This window comes from Mycteria americana, chromosome 16, assembly GCF_035582795.1.
Source record: "Mycteria americana isolate JAX WOST 10 ecotype Jacksonville Zoo and Gardens chromosome 16, USCA_MyAme_1.0, whole genome shotgun sequence".
Taxonomy (NCBI): Eukaryota; Metazoa; Chordata; class Aves; order Ciconiiformes; family Ciconiidae; genus Mycteria; species Mycteria americana.
This window is the reverse complement of record NC_134380.1, coordinates 5,991,500-6,019,160: the sequence shown is the minus strand read 5'-3', so window position 1 is coordinate 6,019,160 and position 27,661 is coordinate 5,991,500. Positions and strand designations below refer to the sequence as shown.

General features: G+C 61.7%; 1 protein-coding gene and 1 long non-coding RNA gene across 3 annotated transcripts in view; one reads left to right on the top strand and one right to left on the bottom strand.

The window, feature by feature from the left end:
• Positions 1–27,661, top strand: part of LOC142417916 (uncharacterized) — a 480,711-nt gene that overhangs the window by 211,486 nt on the left and 241,564 nt on the right. The window lies entirely within an intron of this gene.
• RNF157 (ring finger protein 157) lies at positions 45–25,513 on the bottom strand. Of its 2 annotated transcripts, XM_075518957.1 has the most exons (20): positions 25,272–25,513; positions 19,541–19,659; positions 14,687–14,775; positions 13,955–14,101; positions 13,289–13,406; positions 13,108–13,174; positions 12,942–12,985; positions 12,478–12,525; positions 12,113–12,184; positions 11,380–11,539; positions 11,005–11,117; positions 10,452–10,690; positions 10,246–10,354; positions 9,936–10,047; positions 9,315–9,508; positions 9,097–9,162; positions 8,728–8,776; positions 7,080–7,190; positions 3,175–3,215; positions 45–2,689 (listed from the first exon to the last, which is right to left on the bottom strand). In XM_075518957.1, the coding sequence occupies exons 1-19, from the start codon at positions 25,357–25,359 to the stop codon at positions 3,175–3,177; spliced, it is 1,986 nt and encodes a 661-aa protein (XP_075375072.1). In that variant the 5' UTR covers positions 25,360–25,513; the 3' UTR covers positions 45–2,689. The 2 variants fall into 2 exon arrangements, with proteins under 2 accessions (XP_075375072.1, XP_075375070.1); XM_075518955.1 differs by lacking the exon at positions 3,175–3,215 and having other exon boundaries at positions 25,272–25,494.

Here is a 27,661-nt window from a genome sequence, read left to right as displayed (position 1 = left end):
ACGAAACGACTCTGGAAACTTTGTTGACATAAGATACCCTTTATTAAACATACTCTTAAAACCCAAAACATGCTCAAAGCAAAGTCATAAGCAGCAATCTGGTTTCCTTCCTTAAATCCCTGACGGGTGGATCACTGGAACAAGGGGCTCCCCCATGAGACAAGGGGCTGTTGCCTTTCACCCCATGCTGCCGGCACTGGCAGCTCCTGCCTGCCCCTTGTCCCTTCTGGATGGCCGAGAACAGCGCTTGGTGTCACCCATGCCCAAATCCTGTCTCTCCTGTGCCACGGCGGAAGATGCTCATTTGTTTGCTTGCAGGACGCTGCATGGCCACAGTCTCCTCCCGGCTCCTCTCCATCACCGGGTGCTCACCGGCAGCCGCGGTCCCTCTGAGCGAGCGGCAGGCGTCCACACGCAGCCACCTCGGTCTGCAGCCACCCCGTGAGCTTCCTTGGCTGCTCCTACAGCCTTGGGAACACACAGCTTGGAGCAGCCGGAAAACCCTCCCAGTCACCTCCCAGGACCCTCCTGAGCAAGGACCTGCCTGTTCTGCCCTGACCTGCTGGCAGCCACAAGCACTGTCGCAGCCCTATGCCGTAGTGCCCGGCCAGGCCTGGAGAGCTCTCGTTGTCCCCTTTGAAACCGCGAGGAAGGTTGGGCTTTGGTAGACGAGCCACCCCTGGAGCATCAGACAGATGTTCCCTCCCCTGCCCATGCTGGAGGGTTAGGGAACAGCTGGCCTCCTGCAGCCCCCCCTGATTTTCTCAGCTCAGCATGATGGTGAACCCCCAAAGCTCTCCCTGTGCCCGGTGTGGTGCTGCTGGCTCCTCAGGGCCGGGACACCCAAACCTGCGGGTTGCCCCACCACGGCACTGGGCAGCGCATCCCCACGGGGGGACGCAGCACGTCCCCAAACAGGGCGCAAGGCTCGTCCCTACCGCTCCAGCAGCTCCCATACCCCATGTCCCATATATCCCATAGGGTTAGCAGCTCCCATCCCACGGGACGGTGGTTTGGAGATGTCACCCTCCATCAAGCACCCGGCCCTAGGTTCCCAGGGAGGAATGTGGGAGCTGTTGAGCTTACAGGAGACATGGCGGGGTGCCAGTCCGTAGGAGGGAGCAGCAGGGTGGCCGACGCCAACCCCACCTCTGGCAGGACCCACACTGAGCCATAGCTGTGAGCCAGGCAGAGAAAACACCCCCCCAGCCCCCAAAAGGGCTTTATCCCCCTTTAGGAGCCGCAGCCATCAGCATAGCCTGTGCTCCACCGTGGGGACCTGCTCCCCGCATGCAGCCTGCAGCCACTGCAGGACGTTGCTTTCACTGGATGAGCATCTCTGTCCTAAGGTAGCTCTGAAACACAGTTTCCTCCTGCAAAGAGGAGGTGGCCTTTGCTATCACATCTGCGTGACAAAACCAGGTGGGGAAAAGCGGGGCTCAGCCTCCCGCCCCAGGCTGGCCCAAACAGCTCCAGAGCTGGCTAGATTGGGATGCTTGGTCTGATGCTCCTCAAAGTGGCTTCCGACTGTCCCTCATGCTCTCCGGGGTGGAGCCTGGCCTCTGCCAACTGTCCCATCAGTTCCCGAGGTCTGTGGCTGCGTCCCTACCCCATTGGTATCCCTGTGTGCCTGTCCCCTGGAGCAAAATCCGCTTATGCTGTCAGCCCAGCGCTGGCCAGAGGGATGGGGATGGAGAGGTGGGGACGGAGGGGTGGGGGGCAACTCCCGCACCCTCATCCACCCCCTGCTACAGTGTGCGATGGAGAGGGCAGGACGGGCGGGATGGGGGGTGACACTTTTGGCACTTGTTCCAGAGAGAGGGCACAGCCCCGAGCCCCGAGCTCACAGCGGGGCGGAAGACAGTGAGGTTAAATTAGCGATGCCCCGGGGGCTGGTGACGGGAGGGGCACCAGGTCCCCTGCCCACCCCTGCCACCCTGCTCCATCCTCTGGGGAAAAGCCACCTCACGGGCCCAGCCCAAGAGCCCACGCGCTGCCCAGGAGGAGAGCGGAGGGAGGGGGAGCTAGGGGGGCACCATCACCGCTAGTGCATTAATGGGGACATCCCATGGCATGGCAGGGGGACATCCCATGGCATGGCAGGGGCACGGGCCAGCAAACTTGAGGGGGGCCGGCCTCCCATGAAGGTCACCGGCTCATGCACCGAAGATGCCAATGCCAACACTCGTCCTTAACCCGCACCCCTGGGCACCCTCCTCCCATCGTCCCCCTCTGGCCACGTCCCAGGGCCCCCTCTGTGGGGTGACCCCATCCCATCTGCTCCGCATGCTGGAGGAGAGGAGCCTGGGGCTGTGAGATGGCCGGGGTCGGGAGGGGACCTCAGCCCGTCCCCGTCGGGGCTGGAGGATGGGAAGGTGCTGATGGGGCGCTCCGAAGTGACGTGGCTCTCGGCCCCCCTCTGCACAGGGGGGCCAGGGAGGAAAAGTCAAGGTTACCGTCTTTTCTTTCGAAAATCAGTCCCGTTACAGCTGAGGGGTGGAGGTGACGACGCCCACGGCACCCAGACACCAGGGTCCCTCTGGGTGGGCAGGGGGGTGCATGCCCCCACCGAAGCTGAGCCCTCACACGGGCAGGGCAGCCGCTGCCTGCTCCAGGTCTCGGGTGCTGGGGGGGTGGCGGGGCCAGGGCGCCTGCTGCAGCCGCACGTTGTTGTTGGCTGCCTCTGGGCCTGGGGGGAGAAAATGGGGGGTTAGGGGCTCCCAAAGCCCACCGGTGTGCTCGGTTCACCTTTCCATGGGGGATGCAATTTAGTCTCCCCACATAACACCCACCTCCCCAGCCCCCCTTTGGGTTTTGGCTGCAGCGAGGGCTGGCGAGTGCCCGCACTTACCTCTCCAGGCCAGGGGAGCCCCTTAAACCCCCGATTTCTCAGGAATGCCAAGGGGCAAATGGGAAGCACCGCACACCGTGGCCGGGTTTTAATGACCCAAATGGCAGGGGGATGCCTCTGCCCCCCCACTCCCAGCGAGAGGGCACATGCAGACCCCCTGTGCGGGCCGCAGGTTAGGCACTAAGGGACGTCACCCTGGCCAGGACAGCGAGGGGAGTGACAGCAATGCCGGGGCGAGGGCCAGCAGTGCTGGGCACCAACCCAGCACCAACCCCCCCCGGTGATGGGGCGCGAGGCAGGCGCAGGCTCTGGGGGTCTCATACCTATTCCTCAATGTTAATGGGGCAGGAGTCCGGCACAGCAGCTGCGTGGCAGGAGAGACCAGAAGGCACATGGTGAAGGCGGGAGCGGAGGCGGTGCGGGGGCATGCACGCGAGCAAACGAGGCGACCGCGGGGGGCCGGGGGGCTCACCGCCTGCAGACGGGTCTGGGACGAGGCCGGGGAGCCGCCAGGCACGGTGCGAGTGGGCCGTCATGCGCGGTGCCCCTTGGGGTTTCGTGCCAAGGAGAACCAAGGGGTGGGCATGCTTGCAGCGCGGGGGGAGCCGGGTCCCCGCGTGCCTCCTCTCCGGCTGCGGGCTCCCGGTTCAGACAGCACCCTCCAGCTGGGGCGGGGTGACGGGCAGAGCTCGGGACCTGCCTGCCTGTGGCTTGCGTCCCGCCACCCAAATTATCAGAGGCTACGTGGTGCCCTTAGGAAGGGGGTGCACCCCTAAAGCAGGGCGGCTGCTCCCACCAGCAAGGTTAAGCCCTGTGCCCAGGGGTGGGGGCAGCTCCAAGCCGGGGGAGCCGTGCAAGGGCACCCCAAGGCCAAGGACAAGCGCTGAGGCTTTCACAGAGAGGGACCAACAAAAACCCGCTGCCTGCTGATTTATGGGAGGTGACAGCTGCCATTTCGACTGGCTTTTCATGGTGAGCTCAGGCTGGAGAGCGAGGCACGTTAAGTCTGCAGATCCCGGAGGGAGTGGATAATTAAACAGGACCACACATACATGCACACCTATACACACGCACACTGAAATCCCATTAAGAGCTTGATATTGCATAAGTCACTGCAGTGCCCCGGTGCAGAGACCCAGCTCAGCTCAGTGCACCCTTGGGAGGCTACCGAGGAGCGGGGCTGGAGGCAGCAGGACACAGTCTGGCCCCACAGCGGGGACCTGGCCCCGTGCCCACCCACCTCTTCTCTGCTTGGGCTGCAGGAGGGGGCTCCCCCCCGCCGTTAGCAGCTGTCAGACCTGCCCTGCGCAGACCGGCTCCCAAAGAGCATCGTGGCGAAACCCAACCGGCTCACCCGGCCCGCCGCGATATCGCTTACAGCTCAGATCATCCGCGGGTTTAAACCAGCAAAAGCCCTCGGGGGATTTCAGGTCTTCTGCCGCCTCCAACACAGCAGCTCCCCAACCCTTCCCACCTTGCTGCCAGCCTTTTCAGCAAACACCTTCCCCCAAGTTCTCTTTCCAACGCTGCTTGCGCCGCCCTGTCCCCGAGAGAGGCTGCAGCTGCAGCCACGGCCAGAGGATGCTCTGAGCCCCGGGGACAGCCCCCGCAACCTGCTGCACACCCCGGGGCTCTGAGGGATCCACTTGAGGACACGTCTGCGGGTATCGTTTAAACCTTGCGTCCTAAAATCCCTGGGATGTTGCCTTTCGACTCCTCCCAAAGCCTTTTCCCACCAGCCTGAAATCTGCAGAGATTTCACAACAGTGCTGGGGATGAGCAAACTTTTCCACTTTGAGGAACCACGTCCTGCACCTTCATCCATTACAGAGAGGGCAAAAAACCAACCCACGGGTCTGATCACAGCAAAACCTCCCCACGAGAGAAATTAGGGGAGGAATAATAATAATAATAATAATAATAATAGTAATAATAATAATAATAATAATAATAATAATAATAATAATAATATCATCATCTCTTGTCAAGGTGATTTTCTTTTAAACATTCAAGAAAACAGCACCTGGCCCCAAAGTTCCACCCCAAAATCCGCCCTGTTCTTGCCGGCCCCGTGGATGCGATTACATCCAAACCTGCAAGAAACCTCTGCCAAAAAGGACTTTTCCAGTGCATGCAAACCAGCCCTGTGATTGCAATCCAGCCCCACCAGCATTAAATCGTGCCTCAAATCGTCTCCGTTGTAAAGCAGCCAAGTCCCGATAGCGGGTGGCTGCTGACGGGGAGCAGACAGGGCCAAGGAAGGAAGGAGCTGCCCCGAGTCTAACGAACAAAACCAACGTTGCAAAACACCGCCTGCAACCAGGCAATGCCCAGCCGGCTGTTACAGCCCCGCAGGTGGCTGCTCCCCTTCACCGCCCAGGCTCCCTGGCCCCCCCGAGCTCTTCCCAGCACCCCGGGGCACGCCAGGGCAATCCTCCTCCACCCTTTTAGGGCAGAGCTCAGCATCCCTGGAGTTATTCCCTCCAGCCCCTCTGCCGTCACCAGGGGACCACAGGCAGCCCCGAAGCCCCCGCTCTGCACCTCCTCTGCCCCCGTCCCCGGCGCGAGCGGCAGCCCCCCACTTTTCCCAGCAAATGCCGAGGCCGGATTGCCCCTCTCATGCGGGCGGCAGCGTGGCTCCCTGCCAAGGGCTCCAAGCAGTGCAGCCGCCGGATGCACGGACAGACGTGGTGGCCAAAGGATGGACAGTGCATCCTTGGCTGGGCTCGGCCCAGGAGCCAGATTCTGCACCCCAGCCCAGGAAGGGGATGAAGCCATCACAGTTCTTGCAGCAGAGCAAGAATGTGGCCCCATGCTGGGGCCGTTTGGGCTGCAAAGCCCCCCCCTTCCTCATCCTCCCCCCGGCACAACCAAGGGGGACGCGGGCAGGGATGGCTTTGGCCGGTGCCACGGCTGGGGGATGCTTTGCCAGGACCCCCAGCAAAGGCAGGGGGGCTGCTGGGACACCCCCAGCCCCCTCCCCAGCCCCCCCGGGCCGGCGGGGCTCAGCCAGTTGCTGCCAGAGGGTGATGGAGGGGACACGGGGCATTTGTGGCAGGCGCCTGTTCCTCCCCAAGAGCCTCAGCCAAGTTTCTCCAGTGCAGAAACCGCCAGGATCAGGCAAGGCAGCAGGAGAGGAAGCTTTCCTGGAGGACAAGGGGGGAAAGAAATGACTTTCCCCTCCCGGGGGGGGGGGGCTGGGCTGGTTTCACCCACCCTCTTGGCTCTCCAGCACCCACTGCAGGTCTGGGACCTGCCACAAATTTAGCCGAAGGGGCAAGGCAGGGGTAGAGTTGCTTTCAGCTTGTCCACAAATGTATTGACGCAGACCTGGACCCTCAGAGGGCTTCGTCTTGGCTTTTTCCCCCTCCTGTTTCCCCACCTCCCCGGGCTGATGGAAAGGAGCCTGGGGTGCTGGGCAGGGTCCCCAGCCCGCTGCCCCCTTGGCCCGCACGGGGACCGGGGCTCACCAATACATTTGTCACCTTTGGGCAACTCTGGGCAGGGAGGGGACACAAGCGTGGGTTGAGAAAACCGTGTTGGCACAGAGCGAACATGAACTTTCACACAGACGGAGGAGCCTGGGAGGGAGGAAGAAGAGAAAAAAGGATGGAGAGAGGGTGAGAGGAAACAGGAGAAAGGTGGAAGGAGGGTGGGAGACAAAGCGTGAAGAAATGGGAAAGAGGGATGAACTTTGGGGCTCTGCAAAAGGACAGATAGACCTGACGTGCCCCATCTCCCCGGCCCTGGAGGAAGAGGAGGGGGAGGCAGGCAGCCCTTGCAGCAAGGCTGGACTGGCTGCAGCTCACGTCCCGACCCAAAATACTGCTGTGCCCACCACAAGTCTGGACCAGGCTACCATCACGCCACACAACCGCCTTCATGGGGAGGGCTGGTGTCTCGCAGGGTGCCAGCAGCCCCCTGGCCAAGGGACAAAATCTCCCAGCAAAGCAAGTCTGTGACCCCCCCGGGGACATGCCAGTGGGAACAGGTCACCCTGACCTACGGCTGCTGGGTGGTGACGTGCCTGGTGCTCAGCCCCGTGGTGGGACGGGTGGTGGGGTGCAGTGAGGACAACCTGGTGGGGATGGTGGTGGTGGGGATGGGGTTGGGGATGATGGTGATGGTGCTGGGAGAGGAGGGATGGATGCGAAGGGCTGGGGTGATGCAGGGAAGAGTGGAACTGTCCCCCCCACCCCAAGTTCATGTTCAGCAGACGGCCACTCACCAGGTAAGCAGGCCTCAGAGCACAGTTTATTGTCCAGCGCTTTCACGTGTGCGATGCCCAAGTCATTGTTATTGTCACACCTCAGACCGAGGAAAGCGCCTGTCCTCGGGCCTGGAAGGGAGTTAAGGCAGTTAACGCCGCGGCTCGGCGCTGGGGCTTGCCGTTGCCTTTTTAGCGGTGGGGTGTGGGATTCCTGGGTCTTTTCCTCTCCCCTCCCCACCCTCTTTCAAAAAAAATAGGTAAAAATGATGCATCTAGATGGGAGTGGGTGAAGAGCGGACAATAATGCTTGGGCGCAGTCCGAGCTGCTCCTTTCCTTGCACCGGCCACATCGGAGGGCAGCGAAACAGCGACGATGCGGCAACGGGCACCGGCACGCGTGAACCTGCTTCCCCACCGCCTGCCCAGGGTTCAACCAAACCTTCCCCCCGGCACGGCTGAGCGGTCCCCGGTCGGTAGAGCTGGGCTGCGGTGGCACCCGTCACCTCCTGCCGGAGCCTCTCCGGCACCATCAGCACGTGCGCGAGAGCCGCGGGGATGCCGGGAGGAGGCAGCAACTGGATGCGTGGGGCAAAAGAAGCCGCAGCCAAGCTTCGCAGGGGGGATGGAGGCTTTTGGGGCTGAGGAAGATAACTCTGCTTCTTTGCATCACCTGTACGAGAGATCAGCCCCCAGGCTGTTACCTGCATCCATCAGATGCAGGCAACTAAACCTCAGGAGGGATGTTCCCAAACAAGTCAGTAGCCCCACTGAGAACGAGCGCGGGACCGTGTCCTAAGGAGAAAGACCGTCCTGCTCCCAGAGTTGTTGGGATGCCCATGGATGTCCACCGCAGCCACCAGGTGCTCCCCAATTGTCATATTTGAGTCTCCCCATCAGCCAGAGCCTCCCCCCAGGACAGAGGCCACGTTTTGGGGATGGGTGTTCCTGCTTTCCAGCTTGGCTGAGTGTCCAGGTTGGATGGGGGAACAGTTTTGGTATATTTTTGCTAACCAGAGACTTGCAAACATGGGAGGGGGCACACTGGGGACCTCCCTATCGCCCAAAAGAAATCCAAAGCGGCTGGTGGCCAATGGCACGGGGGTGACCACATCTTTCCTTGGCTATTTAAGTTCATGAGAGGAGGCGAGAGGAGCCCTCAATGTGCATGTGTTGGCTTGCAAAAGCACACTGAGGACAGGCCAAAAAAAATTAGGAAAGCGTCCCAGAGGGAACAGTTTTGCAACCCCTTCCTACAGGAACCAGCCCAGACAGGGGTCCCTAAGGGGGAGACTTTCAGAGATGCGAGGAAAGACCTTCTTGGCGAGGGGAAAAACACGGAGAAACCTCTTTCCCACTTGGCCCATTGGAAATGCTCTCGGATCCTGCGCGCCAGACGTCGCCTGCTCCGTGTCCCGCACCGTGCTCGCCGGGGTCCCCGTGGCCAGCTGGCTTCCCCCGACCCACTGGTGTTCAACCCACCCGTGCGTGGCCCTGCTGTGACGGATGCTTTCCCAGCCCCGTGCCCTCGGAGGCACCCAGGGCTCTCCCCGATGGCAGCCAGCAGGCAGGGGAGCTGGAGACGGCACAGCGTCTGCCACTCGCTCGGCTGCCCACCGGTGACACCGAACCGAAAGCAGGGGGACAACAACGACCCGGGGCCTTTTACCGTCTTCCTGCGTGGGAGAGGCGTCCTCGTCCTCCAGCACATCGTTGCCCTGCGGCACAGGCGAGAGGCAGCGAGCGTTAGCAGCCCCGCGGTGTCCCGGCACCGTGCTGGGGGCTGTCCCCAACTCCCTTTGGGGGAACATCCCTGGCCCTGGGGGCTGTCCATGGGCCAGGAAGATGAGCCCGGATGGGGGACAGTCCCACCACCCCATCCGTCCCCAGGGCAGCCCTTTCCCTATCCCAGCCCCAGGGGGACGTGGTGCCGGCCGCCCAGCTTCCCCCTCCGCGGGCACCCAGGCACAGCCAAGTTCCCCCCGCCGTGCCGGGTGGCACCGCGGCTCCCAGCCCCGCGTGGGGCGGTTACGGTTACCTCGGCATCGCGCTCCTCAGCTGAGATGCTGACGAAGTTTATATCTGGGGACTCCACAGGCGTTGACTGTGGGAAGAAGGTGGGAAAGACGGAAGGGAAAGAAAAAAAAAAAAAAAAGAGTCTGGTGCTGGTGGGCTTGGAGGAGAAGTTCCATCCCACGGGGAAGCTCTTGAACCTGGGGATGATGGGTGCCATCCACAAACCCCCCCAGCACCTACCTCTCCATCAGAGGCCGTGGCGCTGGCGGCCGCGGGTGAGGGGAGCATGTCCCCCTCCTCCTCCTCCTCCTCTGTGCCGGGAGCGATGTAGGAGCCGGACATGGAGGACACTGTGTCAGTGCTGAGCTGGGAGTGCTGGCTCTGGGAGGAGGCCATGGACATGACGGACTGAGCCAGGCTGCTGCTGACGGGCTCTGGGGGAGAGGGGGGGCTGAGCAGGGCTGCCGGACCCCCGCAGCGCACCAGCGTGAGTTGTGGCACAGCACCGGCTAATTGAAAACAGGGCGAACGAGGAGGAGCAAGGCACGGAGCAAGGACCCACTGCATGCCATGGAGGTGTGATGGGTGGAAAGCTGCCAGCCGTGGGTCCCCGGGGCTCGCAGCCCCTCATCTCCGGGTCTGTGAGCTGATGAAGCAGGGGCGATTGGTGCCCCCCATCTCCCCCGTTTCCAGGTTTATGGGTGACGAAGCAGAGGTGACACCCTGGGGCTTCATGCAATGTCCATGGCAGGGTAGGAAGGGGCCATGCAAACCCCTTTTGCGTCCTCCAGTGGGACAGACCCAAGACCACGATGCCGCTCTCCTGCTTTGCCAGCACCTGCGAGCCCTGCTGTGCCGTACCTTCTGGGGACGAGATGGTGGAGGAGAGGGGGGTCCCGGTGCACGAGGACTGGTCGATGGCTCCCGATGACGACAGGGTGAGGTTTTCGCTCTCTGGCGTCGCACCGCATTCCTGGAGGACGAGCACGTGGGGAGGATAGATTGCGGATATTTGGCAGGGATGGATCCGTCTCCTCTGGTCATCCTTATGGATGGAGGAAGAGCCAGGAGGGGCAAACCCCAGCCAGACCCTCTGGTCCCAAACCGCCCCCAAACCTGCCACCCCCCCGGTGCCTCGGCTGGTCACCAGCATGTTTTGGAGGGTGCTCACCTCCTCGCGCCGGGCAGGGGATCTCCTCCTGGAGACCCTCAGCTCCGACTCCGTGCACGACTTCTCATCCTCCTCTTCGGGCAGGATGGAGGAGTTCTGCGAGACGGACCTGCGCAGGGGGGGCAAAGCAGAGGGTTTCACCCCCGCCCGCAGCCCCCAGACCCCCCCGAACCCTGCCAGACCCCCGCGCCCACCCCGGTACTCACTTGGAGAGGCTCTTCTTCAGCTTGAGCCCCGCGGGGCCGCAGTCGGGACGGCGCTCGAGGGGCGAGAGGGCCCGCAGGGGGGGCAGGGGGCCGTCGCTGCCATAGGAGGGCAGGGTCCCCGCGCCCGGAGGGTCCCCCAGCGCGCGCAGGGGCAGGGTGGCCGGCGAGGGCGTCAGCGGCCCGTTGAGGGCCTCCAGCAGCGACACCACCTCGTAGCCTGGGGGGATGTTCTCCGAGGACTGGGGAGAGAGGGGACATGGGGTGAAGGTCCCCCCCGGGCCACTTTGCTGCCCCCCACCCCGCTCCCAGTGGGATCGAGATGCCCTGGGGAGAAGCCAAAACCCAGAGAACAGACAAACTCCCTGCAAAAATGAAAGCCCCAAATCCGTGGTCTTTCCACCCAACCAAAAGCCTTTTTTTTTCAATATCAACCTTGCATTTTTTGCAAGATCAATTTGCATTAAATAAATAAACCCTGGCCTCGGGAAGCATGTGCATCCCCAAACCTCCCTGGCCGCAGCACCGGGTGGGCCGGGCTCGGCCAGGCACTGACCGAGTGCTCCTCGGAGTCGGAGGTCTGCGAGGCGATGATGGGGTTGAAGCTGGTGGGCGAGATGGGACCCAGCTTTTTCCTCATGGCTCGGATTTGAAGCAAGGCTCGGAAAGCTGCAGCAGTGGGGACGAAGGGTGGGGTGAAAACCAGGTGCCGAAAGGAGACCCCCCCCCCCCAAAATGCCACCTCATTTCCCAGGAGGGGCATCCCCACATGGCATCACTGCATGCGGGGCTGAAGGGACCCCAAAACCCGAGGGTGGGAGATGCCAGTCCCCTCCAAGGGATTCTAGCCCCCCCCCCCCCCCGAGATGCCAGCCCTCCCCTCTGAGATGCCAGCCACCCCCCCAGAGACGCCAGCTCCCCCGGCACTTACGCAGCCTGCAGATGGGGCAGTTGTTGGCCTGGTAGCGCAGGGTGTCGGCGCAGGTGTTGCAGAGGCAGAGGTGGCGGCAGGGCAGGATGAGGGTGTCACGGACGTCCGACAGGCAGACGACGCACTCGGCGCTGTTATCGCTCACCTCGTCCTCGGCCACCTGCCCCACGGGAGAGACAGGAGCTGCTCGGCCTCGGGGTCCCCAGCCCGCATGGCACGAGGGTGGGTGCCCTAAAAGACCGGCTGGGTGCCCTGAGAGCTTGCTGCGGGGTCCTGCCTGTGTCCTGGGCTGCCTGCTCTTGAAATACAACCCTGGGACCTTAACCATCCCCTCCCGGAGGCTGGGAGATGGGGCTGGAGCCATCAGGCACCCCACAGAGGGATGCATCCTTCACCCCAACTTTACATATATATATATATATATATATATGGCAGAGGGGGAGGCATGTCCCACGCTTCGAGCCCCATGGTGCCCTCCTAAGCCAGGAAGATCCAGCCACCACGCTCCCAAGGGACCACAAAGGATGGGGGAAAAAGGCTCAATCCTTCAGCTTTCTGCCTCTGGCAGCTTCGATGCCAACGCAAAACACCTGTACCGCCCCGGGCAGCTCCATGTGCTGCAAACTCTTGCCCCGTGTGTGTTTTAGCTGCTGGACCTGTACTGGGGGAAAGGAAGGGGAAGGGGGACGAGGGAAGACCCACGGGATGCAGGCTGGGGGATGGAGGCGCGTACCTTGGAGTCCTGCGTGTTGTACTTGTTCTCGATGCCGTAGATCTCCTGCAGGAGGTAGCTCACACCATCCACCTGCAACCCCGCGGGGAAGGGGTGAGGAGCGGAGACACGACCCCCTCCAGCCACCGTGGCTCCCGGCCCCCTCCTCGGGCCAGCCCTCCTCACCCCAACGTCCGTGGTTGCTCTTTGCATCGATGCACTTGAAATTGCCGGTGGTCGCCAAGCTCCCTGGGAGGCAGGAGCAGGGCAGGGGCCGGCTGCTGCCCACACAGGGGTTTGCTGCTCCCCGAAAGCCCCTTGCCGCTTTCCCCAGGGGTGCGCAGGGCGGTAGCTGCCACCGCCCGCGGGGACACCCAGACACTCACCACTTGCTTCTGCTTGAGGGGCTTCACGCAGAAGGTCCCATCGCTGTGCTGGAGGGAGGAGAGCACACGGGTGGGCACCGGGGCTGAGCACCCCAGGGACCGCCATGCTCAAGCACCCACCCGCCCTGTGGCTGTCACTGCTCCCACCTCGCTCCCAACCAGCCCATTTTGCAGCAATTCTGTTTTTTCCCCCGACACCCTGGTACCAGGCAGGGGTGGGATGTCACACACATCGCAAGGCTGGAGGCTTGTTGGAGCAAGGAAGATGGAGTTGACACCAAATACCTCAAAAGCGGGTGCTTAAACTCAAGGATTTGGGGGATATTGCCATAATTTCAGGACCAGCCCCAAAACAGCCCCAGCCCAGCAGCACCATCCCAAGCCCTGCGGGGTTTTTCCAGGCTCTCGCACCCATTGGGCGAGGGGGTAGTAGGGGGGTAGGATGGCCCCAGCTTGGCACGTACCTTCTCAAAGGTGGCCAGCAGCACATGGCAGTGCCCGGTGTGCTCTGCAAGACACAAAGGGATGGGCAGGGCTCAGGGGACACACGGGGCCGTGGCGGCAGCAAGGAGAAGCAGGAGGCTCTGCCCAGCTGGGCAAGCCCAACCCAGCAAGGAACCCCCTCCTCACCCTCTCCTTCATCCACCACCGCGTGCACCACCATGGGGTAGACCTCCCGGTCCAGGTCGAAGCCCAGCTGGAGAGAGACAGGAGGAGAGGCTTGGTGAGATGGAGCAGCGATGGAGGCTTCATCCCGCATCCGTAAGCGTACCCGACCCCGCAGTCGATACCGCGGTCCAGCGGGACGCACCTCCTCCTCGCTCCACTCGGAGGGGTCAACAGTGTGGGAGGGCAGGCAGAACTGCTGGCACACCCCCCGCTTGTAGTGCACCGTCTCCGACTGCAGGCTGTTGTCCCTGGGGATGTAGCTGGCCCACGGAGAGAGGACAGAGTCAGGGGCACCGCGGGCGTCCCCACGCTCGTCCCGGTCCCCCGGCTCACGAGGATGCCGGGCAGATGGGGGAGAGGGGGGATCACTCCTCCTCTCCCCTGCTGGATGCCTCTTAGGGCTGAGGGAAGAAGTCCTAAGAAGAACTAAAATAATTCACAGGGCTAAAATAACCTCAGGGCAGCCAACATGGGACAGGAAGGGACAGGGACAAGCCAAGCCGGTAGGGACCGGGAGGGGCAATGATTTCTCCTGGTCTCAGCTCTGACCTGGAGGTAACAAGAGGGAGCGGGGTGGGATGGGGAAGGAGGTGGCGGGGGCTGGCAGGGACCTGGCGGTGGCACCCGAGGGAGGCAAGGAACCCCCCTCCAGCCTCAGCACCGCCGGCAGCTGCCTCCTGCCCCGAGGAGGGGAGACGTTCCAGGGAGGAGAGGCTCCATCTCCATCAGCAGAGCCCCACACCCTGGCCAGGGGGACACAGGCCAGGCTGGAGGGGACACACACGCGCGCCAGGCTGGGGCTCCTCACCTCACCACCCCATTGTGAAACTCCTCGCTCGCCTGGTAGTAGATGGTTATGGCCACGCGGGCGTCTGTGTCGAAGGTGAACTCCACGTTGTAGTGCACCTTGGCTTTGCTGACTTCTTCCCCCGGGGTCTTCACCTCCTCTGAGCACCTGGTGAGCACAGAGGGTCCGGGAGATGGGCACCCCTCAGGGAGGGCTCGGGGTGCCCCAGGACTGTCCCCCTGGCAGAGACGGCTCCCACGGTGCGAGGTTCCCCTCAGCACCGATGGCCCCAAAAAGGGCTGTCCCCTCCATCAGGGGAAACTGAGGCACGCCAGGAGGGCCCGGCATGCCCAGGGCCAAGCCTGCAGACTGGGGAGCGCTGCAGGCAGATTTCAGCTGTAATCCCGAATCTCCCAGCCCGGCTGCAATCCCCAGCCTCCCTCCAACAAAGCCTTTGCAAGGTGGGGGAGGAAGAAAAAGCAAAGCACTTCAAAGGCAGCGCTAAGCTCCTTTAATCCCGTGGTGGAGCCAGCGCAGCCAGTGCAGCCAGTGCCTGCATGCGGGAAGCTCACCCGTGCCGGGAGGGGAAGGGGCACGTTTGGACAGCAATGGCTTGTCCCCTCTATCTGCCCGTGCTGAGATGAGAGCATCCCTGTGCTCAGCATCCCCTGGGAGCGTCCAGCTGGACCCTTCCCTACTCGTGGCTCATGGCCATGGGGTGCCCGACCCCGTCTTCCCCGCCGCAGGACTCACTTGACGAGGCGCAGGGTGTCCTTGCGGATGTTGATTAAGCTCCTGAGGGTCTTCACGGGTTCCTGAGGAGGTGGAGCAGCGTAAGGGAACTAGGATGAGAGAGACATCGGTGAAGGCAGACGCACGTGGCGGGGTTACAGCGGCTGCGGACCTTGTCCCCAGACCCTCCAGTGGTCCAGCCCCGACCCAACACCCTGCATGCAGGGACCCGGGGTGGCCTGCGCATCCTGATGGGTGCTGAGCACCCGCAGCTCCTGCTGGCACTTGGGTGCCAGGCAGCGTGACAACAGGGACATCCCCCCTGCAAAGAGCAAGCCCAAAACCCCTTGCAGGGGACAGTTTCACGGGGGGCGGGGGGGCCATGCAGAGAGGGGCTGTTCCTTGTCTCTTTGGCTGGAGGGCGAGGGGGACGCGGGGCACAGGGCAGGCAGGCGGCTGCTGATGTATTTTCAGCATGAAGCTGCTGGATGAGGCTGGGCAGGGGGAGGCTGAAGCTCCCTCCCTGCCTGCCAGCCAAGGAACAGACACAAGCGTCCCTGTTTTCTCCCGAGGATGGATGGGATTTGGTGGTGGGTTCTCTGCCAGCCCCATGCCCGGAGCAGGGAGCCAACGGGGCGGCCAGGCAGGCAGCAGTGCTACGAGGGAGAGGTGTTGTGCCGTCCTCCAAGGTGAACCTTGTCCTTCCTGTCCACCCGTACAGGGGCTACAGGGCTTGCTGGGAAGAGGGGACACAATGGCAGCCGGGGGACACCCTCTCCTTTGCATTGCAGCCACCCAAGGGAGACCGAGGGCACCAAGGAAGGGATGCAGGACCCATCTCCCCCCCTCCATCTCCCAGGTAGGTTGAGCCCCAGGAAGGGATCAGCCCCCCCAAGGGGACAACACAAACACACGTTGGAGAGACAGAGGCTTACGCCAGGATTAACGCCCAGCTCCTTGGCGAGCTGTCACCGCATGCCAGGGGACAGCCAGAGCCAGGAGGGTGTCAGGTGCCATCGTTGATGGCAGATGCTCACAAGAGCCAAAGGGCTCAATTGCTGCCTTGGGAGAGGGAATAAGTAACCAAGCCAGGCTGCCTGGGTCCCTTCGTCCCCCCACGCTGCCCCCAGCCCAGAGGGGGGCTCAGGGACAACGAGGCTCCCGCTGCACCCCAGTACTGAGGGGACGAGATCGATTGCAGATCGCACTTGGGGATGCCCTGCAGGGAGCCAGGTGCACATTTCCCACGTCCCTGGCACCCTTGCATGGGAAAGCCACCGTCACCTTCCCTGTCCCCGAAGCCTGGCAGAGCAGGATGGATGGGGCTGCACAACTGCCCTGGCTGGGGACCCACGCAGGGCTCAGGAGGATGGGATGGGAGAGGCAGTTCACAGGACCAGGCAGCACGGGCAGAGGCCTGCCCCATCCCTCCTCCACCAGCTGGGCATCACCCACTGTGTCCCACCATCCCATAGCTCCGGTCCCACAAGTGGCATTGAAAGGCAAGTTAAAGCCTGGGCTGGACCCATGGGGTGCTTTGAAGATGAATCCCAGTTTATATACTGGGCGTGACACCATCTGGGATGGAATAGCCCTTTGGCCAGTGGGGGTCAGCTGTCCCGGCTGTGCCCCCTCCCAGCTCCTTGTGCACCCGGCAGAGCAGGGGAAGCTGAAAAGTCCTTGACCAGTGTAAACACCACTTAGCAACAGCCAAAACATCAGTGTGTTATCAACATTATTCTCATCCTAAAATCCAGAACACAGCACTGTACCAGCTACTAGGAAGAAAATTAACTCTATCCCAGCCGAAACCAGGACACCATGGCACCTTGGAATTGCTACCCTCTTCCTCCCCTCCGGGAGGGGAAAAGGGCAGCTGAGTCATTAATCTGGTGTTAATGAGCTTTTTAATGAGTCAGGAGCACTAAACGGGCACCTGCAGAATCATCCGTTGCAGCTGGAAGGGAGCAAGTGAGAAAAGGCCTCCGAGCTGGAGCCAAGCCATGTTGCGACATGCCATGCCATGCCTCGATACATCCTCTGCTATTCAAATTAACGAAGCAATCCAATCTTGCTCATTTGCGCCTTGCCCAGCTGAGTGGTACCCAAACCAGCCTGCAGTAAGTGGCAGAGCTTGCCTTGGCAGGGAGAGCACCCATGGGTGCAAGCCCCCTCCCGCCACAGCACCCAGGGGTGGGCGATGGAGGAGGAAGCAGGCAGCCGGGTGCCCCAGACACAGCCCCGCAGGGGCCGTTGGGCTGGGAAGGATGGGGAACTGCTGCAGGCAAATTTCTTGCTGCAGAAACTGCTTCGCCGTTGGGCTCTTTCACACCCACGTGTGGGCTCTTTTTTGGGGGGGTTAGGGGTTTTTTTGAATGAAGTTTTGCAAGCCCGATTTGCACATCAGAAAGGGGCTGTTTAAAGGACTTTTTGCATCTCTTCAATTTAAATCAAACTGAAAAACAACAGAAAAAAACCTCACTGCAACTGTTACCCATTTAAAAATGCTGTTCATGCATCTATAGCAACATTTGGTCCAGGCCGGCTTCTGTTAAAGGGAAAAAAAACCCTCAAAAATCTTTCTTGGGGTTTTTCTACAAGCAGACCCAGGCTGGTTTGCGTGGGCAGGGAAACCCAGCAGCACATTTCAACACTTCCCAGCTTCCCTGGAACGCCCCGTGCTCTCCAGGTGCCCCAAGCTTCTCCGCTCCTCGGCCCCTGCAGAGGTCTCCCAGCATGGTGGCAGCAACTTAAACCTGCAACGCCCTTCCCAGTCCCTTGGGAACCGGTCCAGAGCTGGAAAATCCAGATTATCCCATATCCGTGGAGGGGAGAGTCGGCACAGCCTCTGGGCACTCTGCACGTCCTCGTGGCAGCAGCGCTGTTAATAGCTCGGCCAAGGTGCTCAGCTCAGAGAGGACTTGGGACACAATTTTTTCCAAGACTTCCTGACCCTCGACACCCAAGGAACCCAAAATAAATCCCCCACGAAAAAGCACTGTCCATCTCCGATGTTTCCAGCCCAGCCAGGGCTCTCACAGCAGGCCAGAATGCAAAAGCATTGCAGCCAAGAAGCATCAGGACAGGTCTTGGAGGCAGCATCAGAGATGCCCAAATGATACCTGGACACAGGCTCAGGCCAGAAAAAGCACGGGTCCTCCCTGACCCCCCCCCAAGTCCCCAAACTGGCCTGCCCCAAAAGCCCAGCCCCAAAATGCCCCCCAGTCCCTAGGGAGATGAAACCTTGGTCACAGCTCTGCAGCCCAGGGCCATCAGTAATTAAGCCGGAGCAATGCAATTTAGTTTGCAATGCTATATTAATTCTTTCTGCTGTTTCCAAGCTGTTCCTTTACCTTCCCCGCTGCTTCTGCTGTCGGGGCGTCTGACTCAGGAACTGCTCGCTGGGCCGTTTAGAGGCTTTTACTGTAATCAAGAGGATTTCTCAGCACTCGCTGCTGGAGAGAGGACCCGAGTGCTGACTTTTCATTTTCTGGGGAAGTGCAGAGGATGGAGAGAAAGGCACTGGCTTTGCCCACCCAATGCTCACGGGTTTTGGGGGGTGCTCCTGCCCTCGGCTCTACTGGGATCCCCGCTCTGGCACAGCCCGGGGCCAGGCGCTTCCCCACTGAAGGGCCGTACGATGCTGCCAAAACGCTGCTGAAGCCGATTTCAAGGAGGAAACACAAACTGGGATGGCAGCAGCCTCCCCAGCCCCAGCACAGAGCAGGCAGCATTCGAGGGTAGGGCCATTGGCACCAGGCAAGCTTATCTCGACTCAATAGAAAAACTCTGGTGCCTTTTAATTCCTCACCTGGAATTTTTTTTGATACCTGACCCCCCCACTGCTCCGGCCGATGCTGGCGAGCCACCCAGCTGAGGTGCACCCACAGGAGCGGGGGACATTACCCCCACGGCTGAAACCCTCCGTGGGGACGGCCCCACTCTCATTTCCTCCTTTTCAAAAGGCAGCAAGGAGAAAAAACATCTCCAGGGCTGTGGGGTCTGGGGGCCTTCCCTGCAGCCGGGTCTCCCCGTGCCCTGGGACCAGCCGGAGCTGGCAGCACCCAGCACCACGCAACCCATCAGTGCTGCCCACAGCCCCCACCAACACCCCCCCCCCCCCCGTTTTGTTTTTTTTTTTTAATTTTCCTTTTTTGCTCGAGCTTGGGGAATACTTTTGCCTGCTACTGTACTGTCCAAGCTACTCTACCCAGCACCATGCTAGCACTGCTCCCAGCGTATCTCTCACCCCGAGCCTTCTGGGCTGGGAGATGGCTCCCAGCTGGGCTGGGAAAGGCAAGAGGAAAAGCAACTCCCGGAGCAGGAGCGAGAAAGAAGGAGTTGGGCTAAATCAGCCCATCACCCCTCACCACCTTCCTCACCAGCTGATGTTTTTAAGCCAGCGGGGTTCTGCGTGCAAGCAGCCCTCAAGGGTTGGAAAATACGTGCCCGTCGATGACTCGCAACACGGGTGCTGCACGGAGCGGCACCCAAAGGCAGAGGTCACGCAGCTGCCCGGTCTGTTCCCAACCACTTGCAAACCTATTCACCCATCGCAACTCAAGTTTGGCAGTGAGGCGAAAGATATAGCAATAACATTACATTGCTGGGGAGCACGTGGACACGGGCAGACAGGCTGAGAGGAGACCCAGGTTAGTCCCTGATGGAGAACAGGCTGCAGCAAGCAGCCAACCCTTAGATTAGACATCAGAGAATCCGCTCGGGCTAGATGTGCTTGGGCGGCTCTGCCTTCGGGGTGTGACGGCCAGCAGCCTCATACCATGCACCCCCAAGACACAGAGTCACCACCATTTTAGGAAGGGGCACGCCTGGGCCCCGTGTCCCCCCCCCAGCCCCGCGCCCCTCAGTGCCCACCACCACGGGCCGATTCCCCAGGAAGTTGAGGTCGCTGTTCTCGCCGAAGAGGTAACCCTCGGGGTGCGTGGAGTCGAACTTCTCGCCGCCCATGATGAAGTGGTTGGCAAAGTAGCTCCCTGGAAAGAAAACACAGAGACCGCCTGAGTGGAGGGGGAGGATGGGGCTTCAACCAGGCGATGGAGTGGCACGAAGCCACTGAATCGATGGCTCAGAGGTGGCTTCATCCCCAAGGTCATCTCGCTGGGGAGCCTTTCGGGTTGAGCTCGCACGCTGCCAGCCTCCAAGCAGGCAGAGGCAAAGCGGGAGCTGGCCAAGAAGCGATCCTTCCTGGCTGCCTTCTGCCTGCCTGTCTTGCCCTCCCCTCTCCCTGCCTGCATCCCCCCCGCTGCCAGCAATCCTGTCCCTGCCCGGCCGCCGCGATGGCCGAAGCCCGGGTAGAGCGAGCCGGGATGGGGAGGGGCTGGTGCCGGGGTCCAGCCTGGCTCAGGGGCTGCTCCATCCAGCGGGATTTAACGGGAGCAGATGCACACCCCGGGCCTTCGGCTGCCTCCCTCCCCAGGCGCGGGGCCTGCTCCCCTTTCCCTGCCCGGGAAATCCCTGTGAGCCCCAGCCCCACCTGAGCCATCCAAGGTCACCCTGACCTTCAACCGTCCCCATGCTGGCAGGGGCGGCCAAATCCTGGTCTGCGAGCAGGAAGGGGAGATGGCTCCCGGGGCGGCAGAGCAGGAGAGCGGCGTTAATCCTTTGCATAAACACCAGCTAACTTCCCGAGGAGGCAGGAGCGGCAGCGGTTGCAGCCTGTCCTGCCAGAGCACCACACCTCCCACAGCCTGGGAGCCCCAGGGGAGCCGGGCTGGCTCCCACACCCCCGTGGACGCTGCCGGGAAGGGGCAGCACGGGCCAGGCACGCAGACCTTGAAACAGGCCGAGTTCCTCCTGCCCAAAGTCCAGCGTCGCAGACCTCGCGTACCATTCGAGGCAGCCTGTCTGCAGCCAGGCACCTGCTGAGGCCGCTGCCGGGAAGGTGGAGAAAGCACAAGTGAGCTGAGTTCTGTCAGTTCTCGGCCTGCAGCCTTCCCTAGAAGGGCTCGCTTGCAGGAGGGAGGATTTGGGGGGGCTATAGACCCACCAGGAGGTCAGCAATCCCCCTGCAAAGTGCTCCACATTGCCCTGACGAACGCCGGGCAATGACTGGTGTCCCTTCTTCCCTTGCAGGGTAAAGCACAGAGCCAAAACACTGGCGTGTCCCGTCCCCTGAGCTGGGAGCACTTCTAACTACAAGAGAGATTGTCCTCCCGGTCTGGCCAGGAGGACAGACAGGTACCTGTGCCTTGTCCGCAAGATCTGGGCTGCGGCTGCCTGGGGAAAACACCGGGGCACGAGGGTCAGGACTTCTCCTTAGAGGTGGGAGAAGGAAGGGAAAGGGGGAGGCAAACAGGGGTGATGAGGGGCGAGCAGAAGCACCAGGAGTCAGGAGAGGCAATGGATGGAGGACGGACACAGCATCCTGTGTCCCGCTGGCCACGGGGACAGGGTCCGGCTTGCAAAAACCCCAAACCCAACAGCACAGAGCCATTCACAGCCTCTCTGGGGACACCCTGAAACAAAACCCTTGGGGTCCACAGGTCAAAGGAGCTCAAGCCTGAGCAGCAGCTCTGTTTGTGGGGACTCAAGTAAGAGGTTGCAGTTGGCTTCCAGCAGATGCAGTGACCGTCCAGGGCTGGATCAGGCCTTAATATTGCATTTAAAAACAAAAGAGAGCCCAAAGCCCAAAAGGGAGGAGGAGAAGGGATCTAACGCCGGGGCAGGACGAGCAGGACTGCACAGCTTCACCCGAAGGCCCTGTGGCACAGGGATGCCCGGATGCAGCGTGCCCGTTAGGAAACGTCGACCATCAATTATTGATGCCTGCTGCTTTCTGGTCCCATTTTCCACGTACATAATTTATAGGCAGCTCCCTGGGGAAGGACGTGGCCACGTGAAAAAAAACCCAAGAGCAAAGTGCCTTCGGAGCTGCCTGCATTGGCACAGCTGGGGGAGAATGGGGTCATATGGAGCTTTTCCTGGCACCAACTTGGGGCAAGAGCAGGAGATGGAAAAAAAAAATCATACTTGAACCTGCAGAAAAGCTTCCCCAGCACTGGGGGAAAGCTGGAAAATGGAGCACAGGTTCTCTGCGATGGCCCCAGCTGTGGTTTGGTGGGTGCTGGAGGCTCCTATAGGATGGGCAGAGGAGGCGAGGACCACGCTGCTGTCACCCACTCTCCTTGCTGGGGGTTGGGAGCACCCTTGGGTGCTACAAGTTCCCAGCGCACCCCATGCACAGCCCAGGGGCTTCAGCTCCCACTCTGCAGCGGACAGCACTTGGCCCTGTGCTCCCTCCCAGGGAAGGTCCTCCAAAAATCTTGCCGTTAGTCGTGCGAGCTCTGCCAGGGAAGCACCGGCATGGGAAAGCCCAGGGCTTTGGCAGGAGCCCCGCCGGGTGCTGGTGGCCCTGCGGGCACGGCTGGGTGACAGAGGATGGAAGCACCTTTCCAGCCACAGCCACCTTATTATCGGCTAATTATAAATCCTTAACCAACGCCTGCCCCCGGGGAAGGAAAGCCAGTCAAGGACAGCCACATCGCCGAGGAAAAGCCGGGCTTTAATAAGAACCTAAACTTCAGAGGCCTGGTGAGCATGCGGGAAGGGCTGAACAGAGCGGCTGCTGGAAAGGAGGAATAAATCGAAATTGTCTGATGTTCCTGGCAAACAAACTGTGTCCCGCACACCCGCCGGCACCGTCACGCGGAAGTATCCAGCACCAGCCGGTGCTGATGATGCCATCGACCCCTTTTCTCCATAAGCACCAGGGATGCCACCTTACTCAGGGCCGGTGGGATGCCCTGAGATCGGCGAGGACCCCGTGGGCACAGACCCTGGTGCGTGCTGTGGCTGTGCCTATGGCTCTAGCACACGGTGGCACACGTCACGCATTGTCCCCCAAGCCATCGCCGCCCTGCTGGGGTCTGGCTCAGCTCTGCTAACACAGCCCCTGGCTCTCAAACGTCAGAGCCTGGGTGTTTTGGTAAGATCACAGCCCAGCTCCCCAAAGCAGCTAAAATAGAAAAGCTCATTTTCAGCCCATCCGCGCGCTCCCGGCGAGGGAAACACCAGGTTTTGCGCAGCCTGCGGTCATCCCAGCCGGGTGGCCGTGGCACGGTGCTGGCACAGGGACACCCCACGGCAGTGGGTGCCAGCATAGGGTGTTTCCACAGCACCGCCTGGGCGAAGCCCGGGCCGCTTAAAAGGCGCTTCTGCCCTGGGGTGAGCTGGCGTGCTGCGGCTTATTTAATTCCATGCTCTAAAGTGGGCAGCCAGAGCCGGTGGCGGCCGGTGGCGGCCGGAGGCGAAACCAAACCCCAGCCACGGCGCGCGGCTCCCCGTCATGGCAGTGCCACCACCGTGGGGTTGTGCCTCCCCCAGGACTGGGGTGTCACCGGCTGGTTAACCCCTTCATGCCTGTTCCCAGCCAGGGCCCTGCTCACCGTCTCCCCTCCCATGTGCCTGGCGGGGGGGGGGGGAGCTCGGTGCTGGCCTCAGTCAGGAACAGGGACTGAAAGCCGGGGATTTGCCACAACAGCCATGCCGCTAGCCAGGCGGCAGGCTCCATAAAACACCCTCCACTTGCTCTCCCTCCCATTGCCTTTGCACACGCGAGATTAGAGCCACTGAAGTAAATCCCAGCCTTTGCTTCAAAATACTGGCTTAACTAATCCCATTTGCATCCTGCCTGGAGGGGACGGGACCCCCAGGATGGGAAGGGGAGATGCTTGATTGGGGCAAGATGTGGCTGCCCTATTCCCACGGGCTGCACTGGCCAGCCCAAGCAAGCCTGCAGCCGAACAGCCAAAGCCACATCCGCAGAGAGAGGGAAATGCCCTGTGGTCCTGTGAGACCCCCACCCCGGGGCCACGTTTCCAAAGCCGGTGGCTGTTTCCAGGCGGCATTCGAGGCAGGAGAAGTGCTGCCACTGTGAAGGAATTGGCTCCGCTGCCCAGCACATCCTCCCCTGCCTCCCTCTTGGCTGCCAGCAGCACTGAAGGCAAATCCCCTCTCAGATTAAAAGCAAACCAGCCATAATCTCCTACAGTCACCAGCCTGCCCTCGTCCCAGTGCAGATGGCCATGTCACCTGGGCACCTCCTGCCCCTCTCCCTGAGGACCCTGAGCTCCAGGACCATCACCCCAGCTCTGCCCAGGCCCCGTCGGTGGGACCAGCCCAGCTGAGCACACCTGAAAGCCCCGAGTTCTCCCTGAAAGCCGGTGAAGCATCAGCCTGGTGTCTTCTGCCAGCTGAGATGAGTTTCGAAGTGCTCAGCTGGGTGCACTTGCTCCCCCAGAGCAGGGCACAGGACTGGCACCCACCACCCCTTTTTGCGCGGATATTTCAAGCCCCTAAATAAGAAGCAGTCCCAAGACAAAATCCCTTAATGCACGGAGCCGCGGCCCCTGCAGAGAGCAAACCCACGGATGGGGTGGTCCAGCTTCAACTGTCATCAAGGTGACAAAGGCCTTGAAACCGCGTAGAAGGGGGAGCTGGGGGAGCTCCACAGGAGGACAGGCTGCGAGGATCGGCCATCTCCACTCTGCAGCGCCCCAGTTAACCCCCACCACTGCAGATGTGCCAGCCAGCTGTGCAACCGATTTTAGATTAAAATTAAAGAAAAAAAAAAAAAAGCCAAGCACAGCTTTTCAGGACAAGAATAGGGATTGTGTTGGCTGTAATTCTTCCTAAGGAGGTCTTTATTTGTAATTAGCGAGTAATTTGTCACAGCACTAACGATCCAAGCGTTTACCTTATCCTATTAACTACCAAAATAGTTACCTATTAATAATACCCAGTGCCGCAAGGATCCTGTGGCAATCCCCGCGCACACACACGGTGCTCCCGGGCATCCTCTGCTGATCTCGGTATTTTTGCGGCTCTGAAGCGCTACCCACCCCAGGACCGGACTCCATCACCTCTCCTCGCCGCGACCCCCGCATGGCCCCCCCGGACACCCGCTCGGCCCGGCCCTTTGCAGGCAAAACCGAGGCACGGAGGGGAGGGACGGATTTTCCAAGGTCACGCACAAGGTTTGAGACAGGGCCGGCTTCGGGAACAGGAGAGCCCTCACCGCCGAGCCCCGAGGCAGGGCGAGGAGCCGGGGAAGGCAGAAGCCGGGGTGCTGCTACGGGGCAGGGCCCTGGGAAGGAGGGATCCCCTCCAATCCCTCCCACCCAGCCTCCCTCGTCCTCCCGGGAATTTAAACCCAGGCTTTTCCCGAGCAGCCAGCACCCGAGCGACCGGCTATAAAAAGAGCTCCAGCCTTCCCAGCCCGGCGCCGCAGACCACGGGTACAAAGTAATAATAATGATAATAATAATAATATAATTAAAGTCGCATCAACTCAGCCAAGTTTGGGAGCCGGGTTTGGCTGGCAGAGGGGCACCCGGAGAGGGGGCACCCCGCGGGCAGACCCAGGGGTGACCCCATCCCTGCCGCGCCGCGGGGAGCCAGGGTGCCCAGCACCGGACCGGTATGTTTTAGGGTGCTCCCCCCACCTGCGCGCCGTCAGGGTTTGCTTTGGGGTGCGCAGGGGCATCCCCGACCGGAGCAAGGTCGTGCCCGATCCCCGCCCAGCTCGCCCCCCGCCCCCCCCCGCCCAGCGGCGGCACCGGGACGCGGGACCCCCCCCGGGGCTCACCGGATTTCGGGGGGTATCTGTAGACGGAATTAGCGGGGATATCCACTTCCTCCACCCCTGCGTTTTGCCGGCTGGTCAGAGCCCCCATGGCCGGGCCGGGGCTCAGCGGGCGGGATGCGGCAGGGTGCCCTCCCGCCCGGGGCCGGGGCCGGGACCGGGACCGGGGCTGGGGCTGGCGGCGGCGGCCCCCGCCCGCAGCATCCTCCGCTCTGCGCCGCGCCCGGCGCCGCCTCCGCGCTAGCGCCGGGGCTGCGCCAATGCGGGGCCGGGCCCGTCCCGCCCCGTCCCGCCCCGCCCTGCCTCGGCTGGGCTGGGCTGGGCTCGGGGGTGCCGCGGGGCTGGGGGACACGGGGGGAAGGCGCTGCCCCTGTCCCCGGGATCACCTTGCCCCGGTGTCCCCCCCCGCACAGCAGGTCCCCCCTCAGGTGCTACTTACCTGCTCCCCTCGCCCCTCCGGCACACGCGTGCCCCCTGTGCCACCCACCTTGCCACCCCCGGTGTCACCCAGTTGCCTCCAGTACCGCTCACTGGTCCCCCTTGCCGTCACCTGCTCCCCGTACCATTCATCTGCCCCCCCCCCCAGTCACACACCCCAGCCACCCCTGGCCACCCCAGTACCACCCACGCACCCACCCCACTGTCCCCACCTGTGTCACTCTCCACCCACCCTTGCCTCCAGCCCCACCAGCTGGGTGACACTGAGCAGCAACCCCATCCAGGGACCCCCAGCCCAGGGACAGCCTGGGCCCCCCGGGCTGGCTCAGAGCACGGCCCCTCTGTCCCCGTACCCCCCAGCCGCCGGGGTGTCCCCTGGGAGAAGGCCAAGCCCCCGCTTTTCCCAACAGGTCGCCTGGCGCAGGGGGAAGGAGACGGAGCAGCCCTTGGCACAGGGGCTGAGCCCCTCCAGCAGCAACCCAGGGCTGCACAGCGCTGGGGGGGGTCAGATTAAAAGCCCCCCCCAGAGCACATCTCCATCTTCTCCATCCTGCCTTCCCAGCTCTGCTCCGCACCAGGAGCGGCTGCATTTGCCAGGCGCAGCCTCTGGAGGCAGGGAGCTGCCGGTCCACTCCGGTGCACCCCAACGCACCCCCAGATTTCCCCAGTGCTAAGCTACCGGGAACCACTGGGCACCTTCACATTTTCCCCTTGGAGATGAAGGTGAAGGATGGACCCTTCGACCGCTCGCTTAAAAACCCTGGTGATTAATTAGTCCTGCAGTGCAAGTTAGTGGAGCATCACATGATTTTGATTTGAGTTGATAACACGAGTGCTATAAATATCAAACGGGAGATGTGCAGAGAGGCGGATCAGCTGCCCCGATGTCCTCGGCTACTCAGCAGTGACGAGCAAAGGCCGTCCCCGGGGCTCCCTGCTTTGTGCCCTCCCTGCAGAGGGACACGCGCATCTCCCTCCCCGTTTGCTTTCTAACAGCCCCAAGGGCGGCTAAGAAAAGCCAAACCAAAGAGCAGCCACCGCCATGGCAAGCCCAGGGGCAGCTTTGTAACCCGTACATCAGCCTGTCGTCGTCACACCGGGACCCACAGCCCCAGCAGTGACACCACGTCCACACCGCTGGATGTCACACCCGGGCTGGGTGCTAATGGGAGCGTTGGCCGAAAAGGAGCCGAGGGCAACATCAATGCCAGAAGCCTGCTCCGGCTCTCAGTGCTGGAGCCCAGCCAGGAGCCCCGAGATCCCAGGGGCTGATTCCTGCTCACCCCAACACACATTTCGGGGAGCCTGTTCTGCAGATGGATCATTTAAAAATCTAGCACATCCCAGCATTGCTGAGCTGCCAGTGCGGCCCCGCTCCCCTGCCTTGCTCCAGCCAGCGACGGCAGCGAGAAACACGAGCCTGGGAGAGGGAGCCAGCACATTTCATTACCGGCACACAACAGACTGCAGGGTTTTAGTGCAGATAATAATTCAAAGTTATCCCCATGCAGATCCATAACCCAGCAGTCATTACACGCAGAGCTGCTGCGTGCATGCACGGCTTGTGCGTTTTTTTTTTTCAGCGATTACTGCAGCAGAGGATTTTGTAGGACAGTGCCGCAGTGGAGCGCGGGAGCACAGGCAGGAGCTGGGTGATGATACGGCTTCGAGGGCAGGTTCCTTCCCAAGCCTGCCTGGCTGCATGGGGAGGCATTACGTGTGCCAGACCCCAGCCAGGACAAACCCCAGCGGGGCTGACCCAGCAGGGCCACAGGGAGGGGGAATCCAAGGCACAGAGAAAAAGCAACGTTTAGCCCCAAAATGCACCTGCTGCTGGGCAAGATGGAAGTCTGAAGCGCTTGTGCTGCCATGGGATTTGGTGCGTGCGTTTGGCAGGGAAAGGGGATCCTGCTCCTGTCTCCTTGTGCCAAGAGGGAAACTGAGGCACAGGAGGG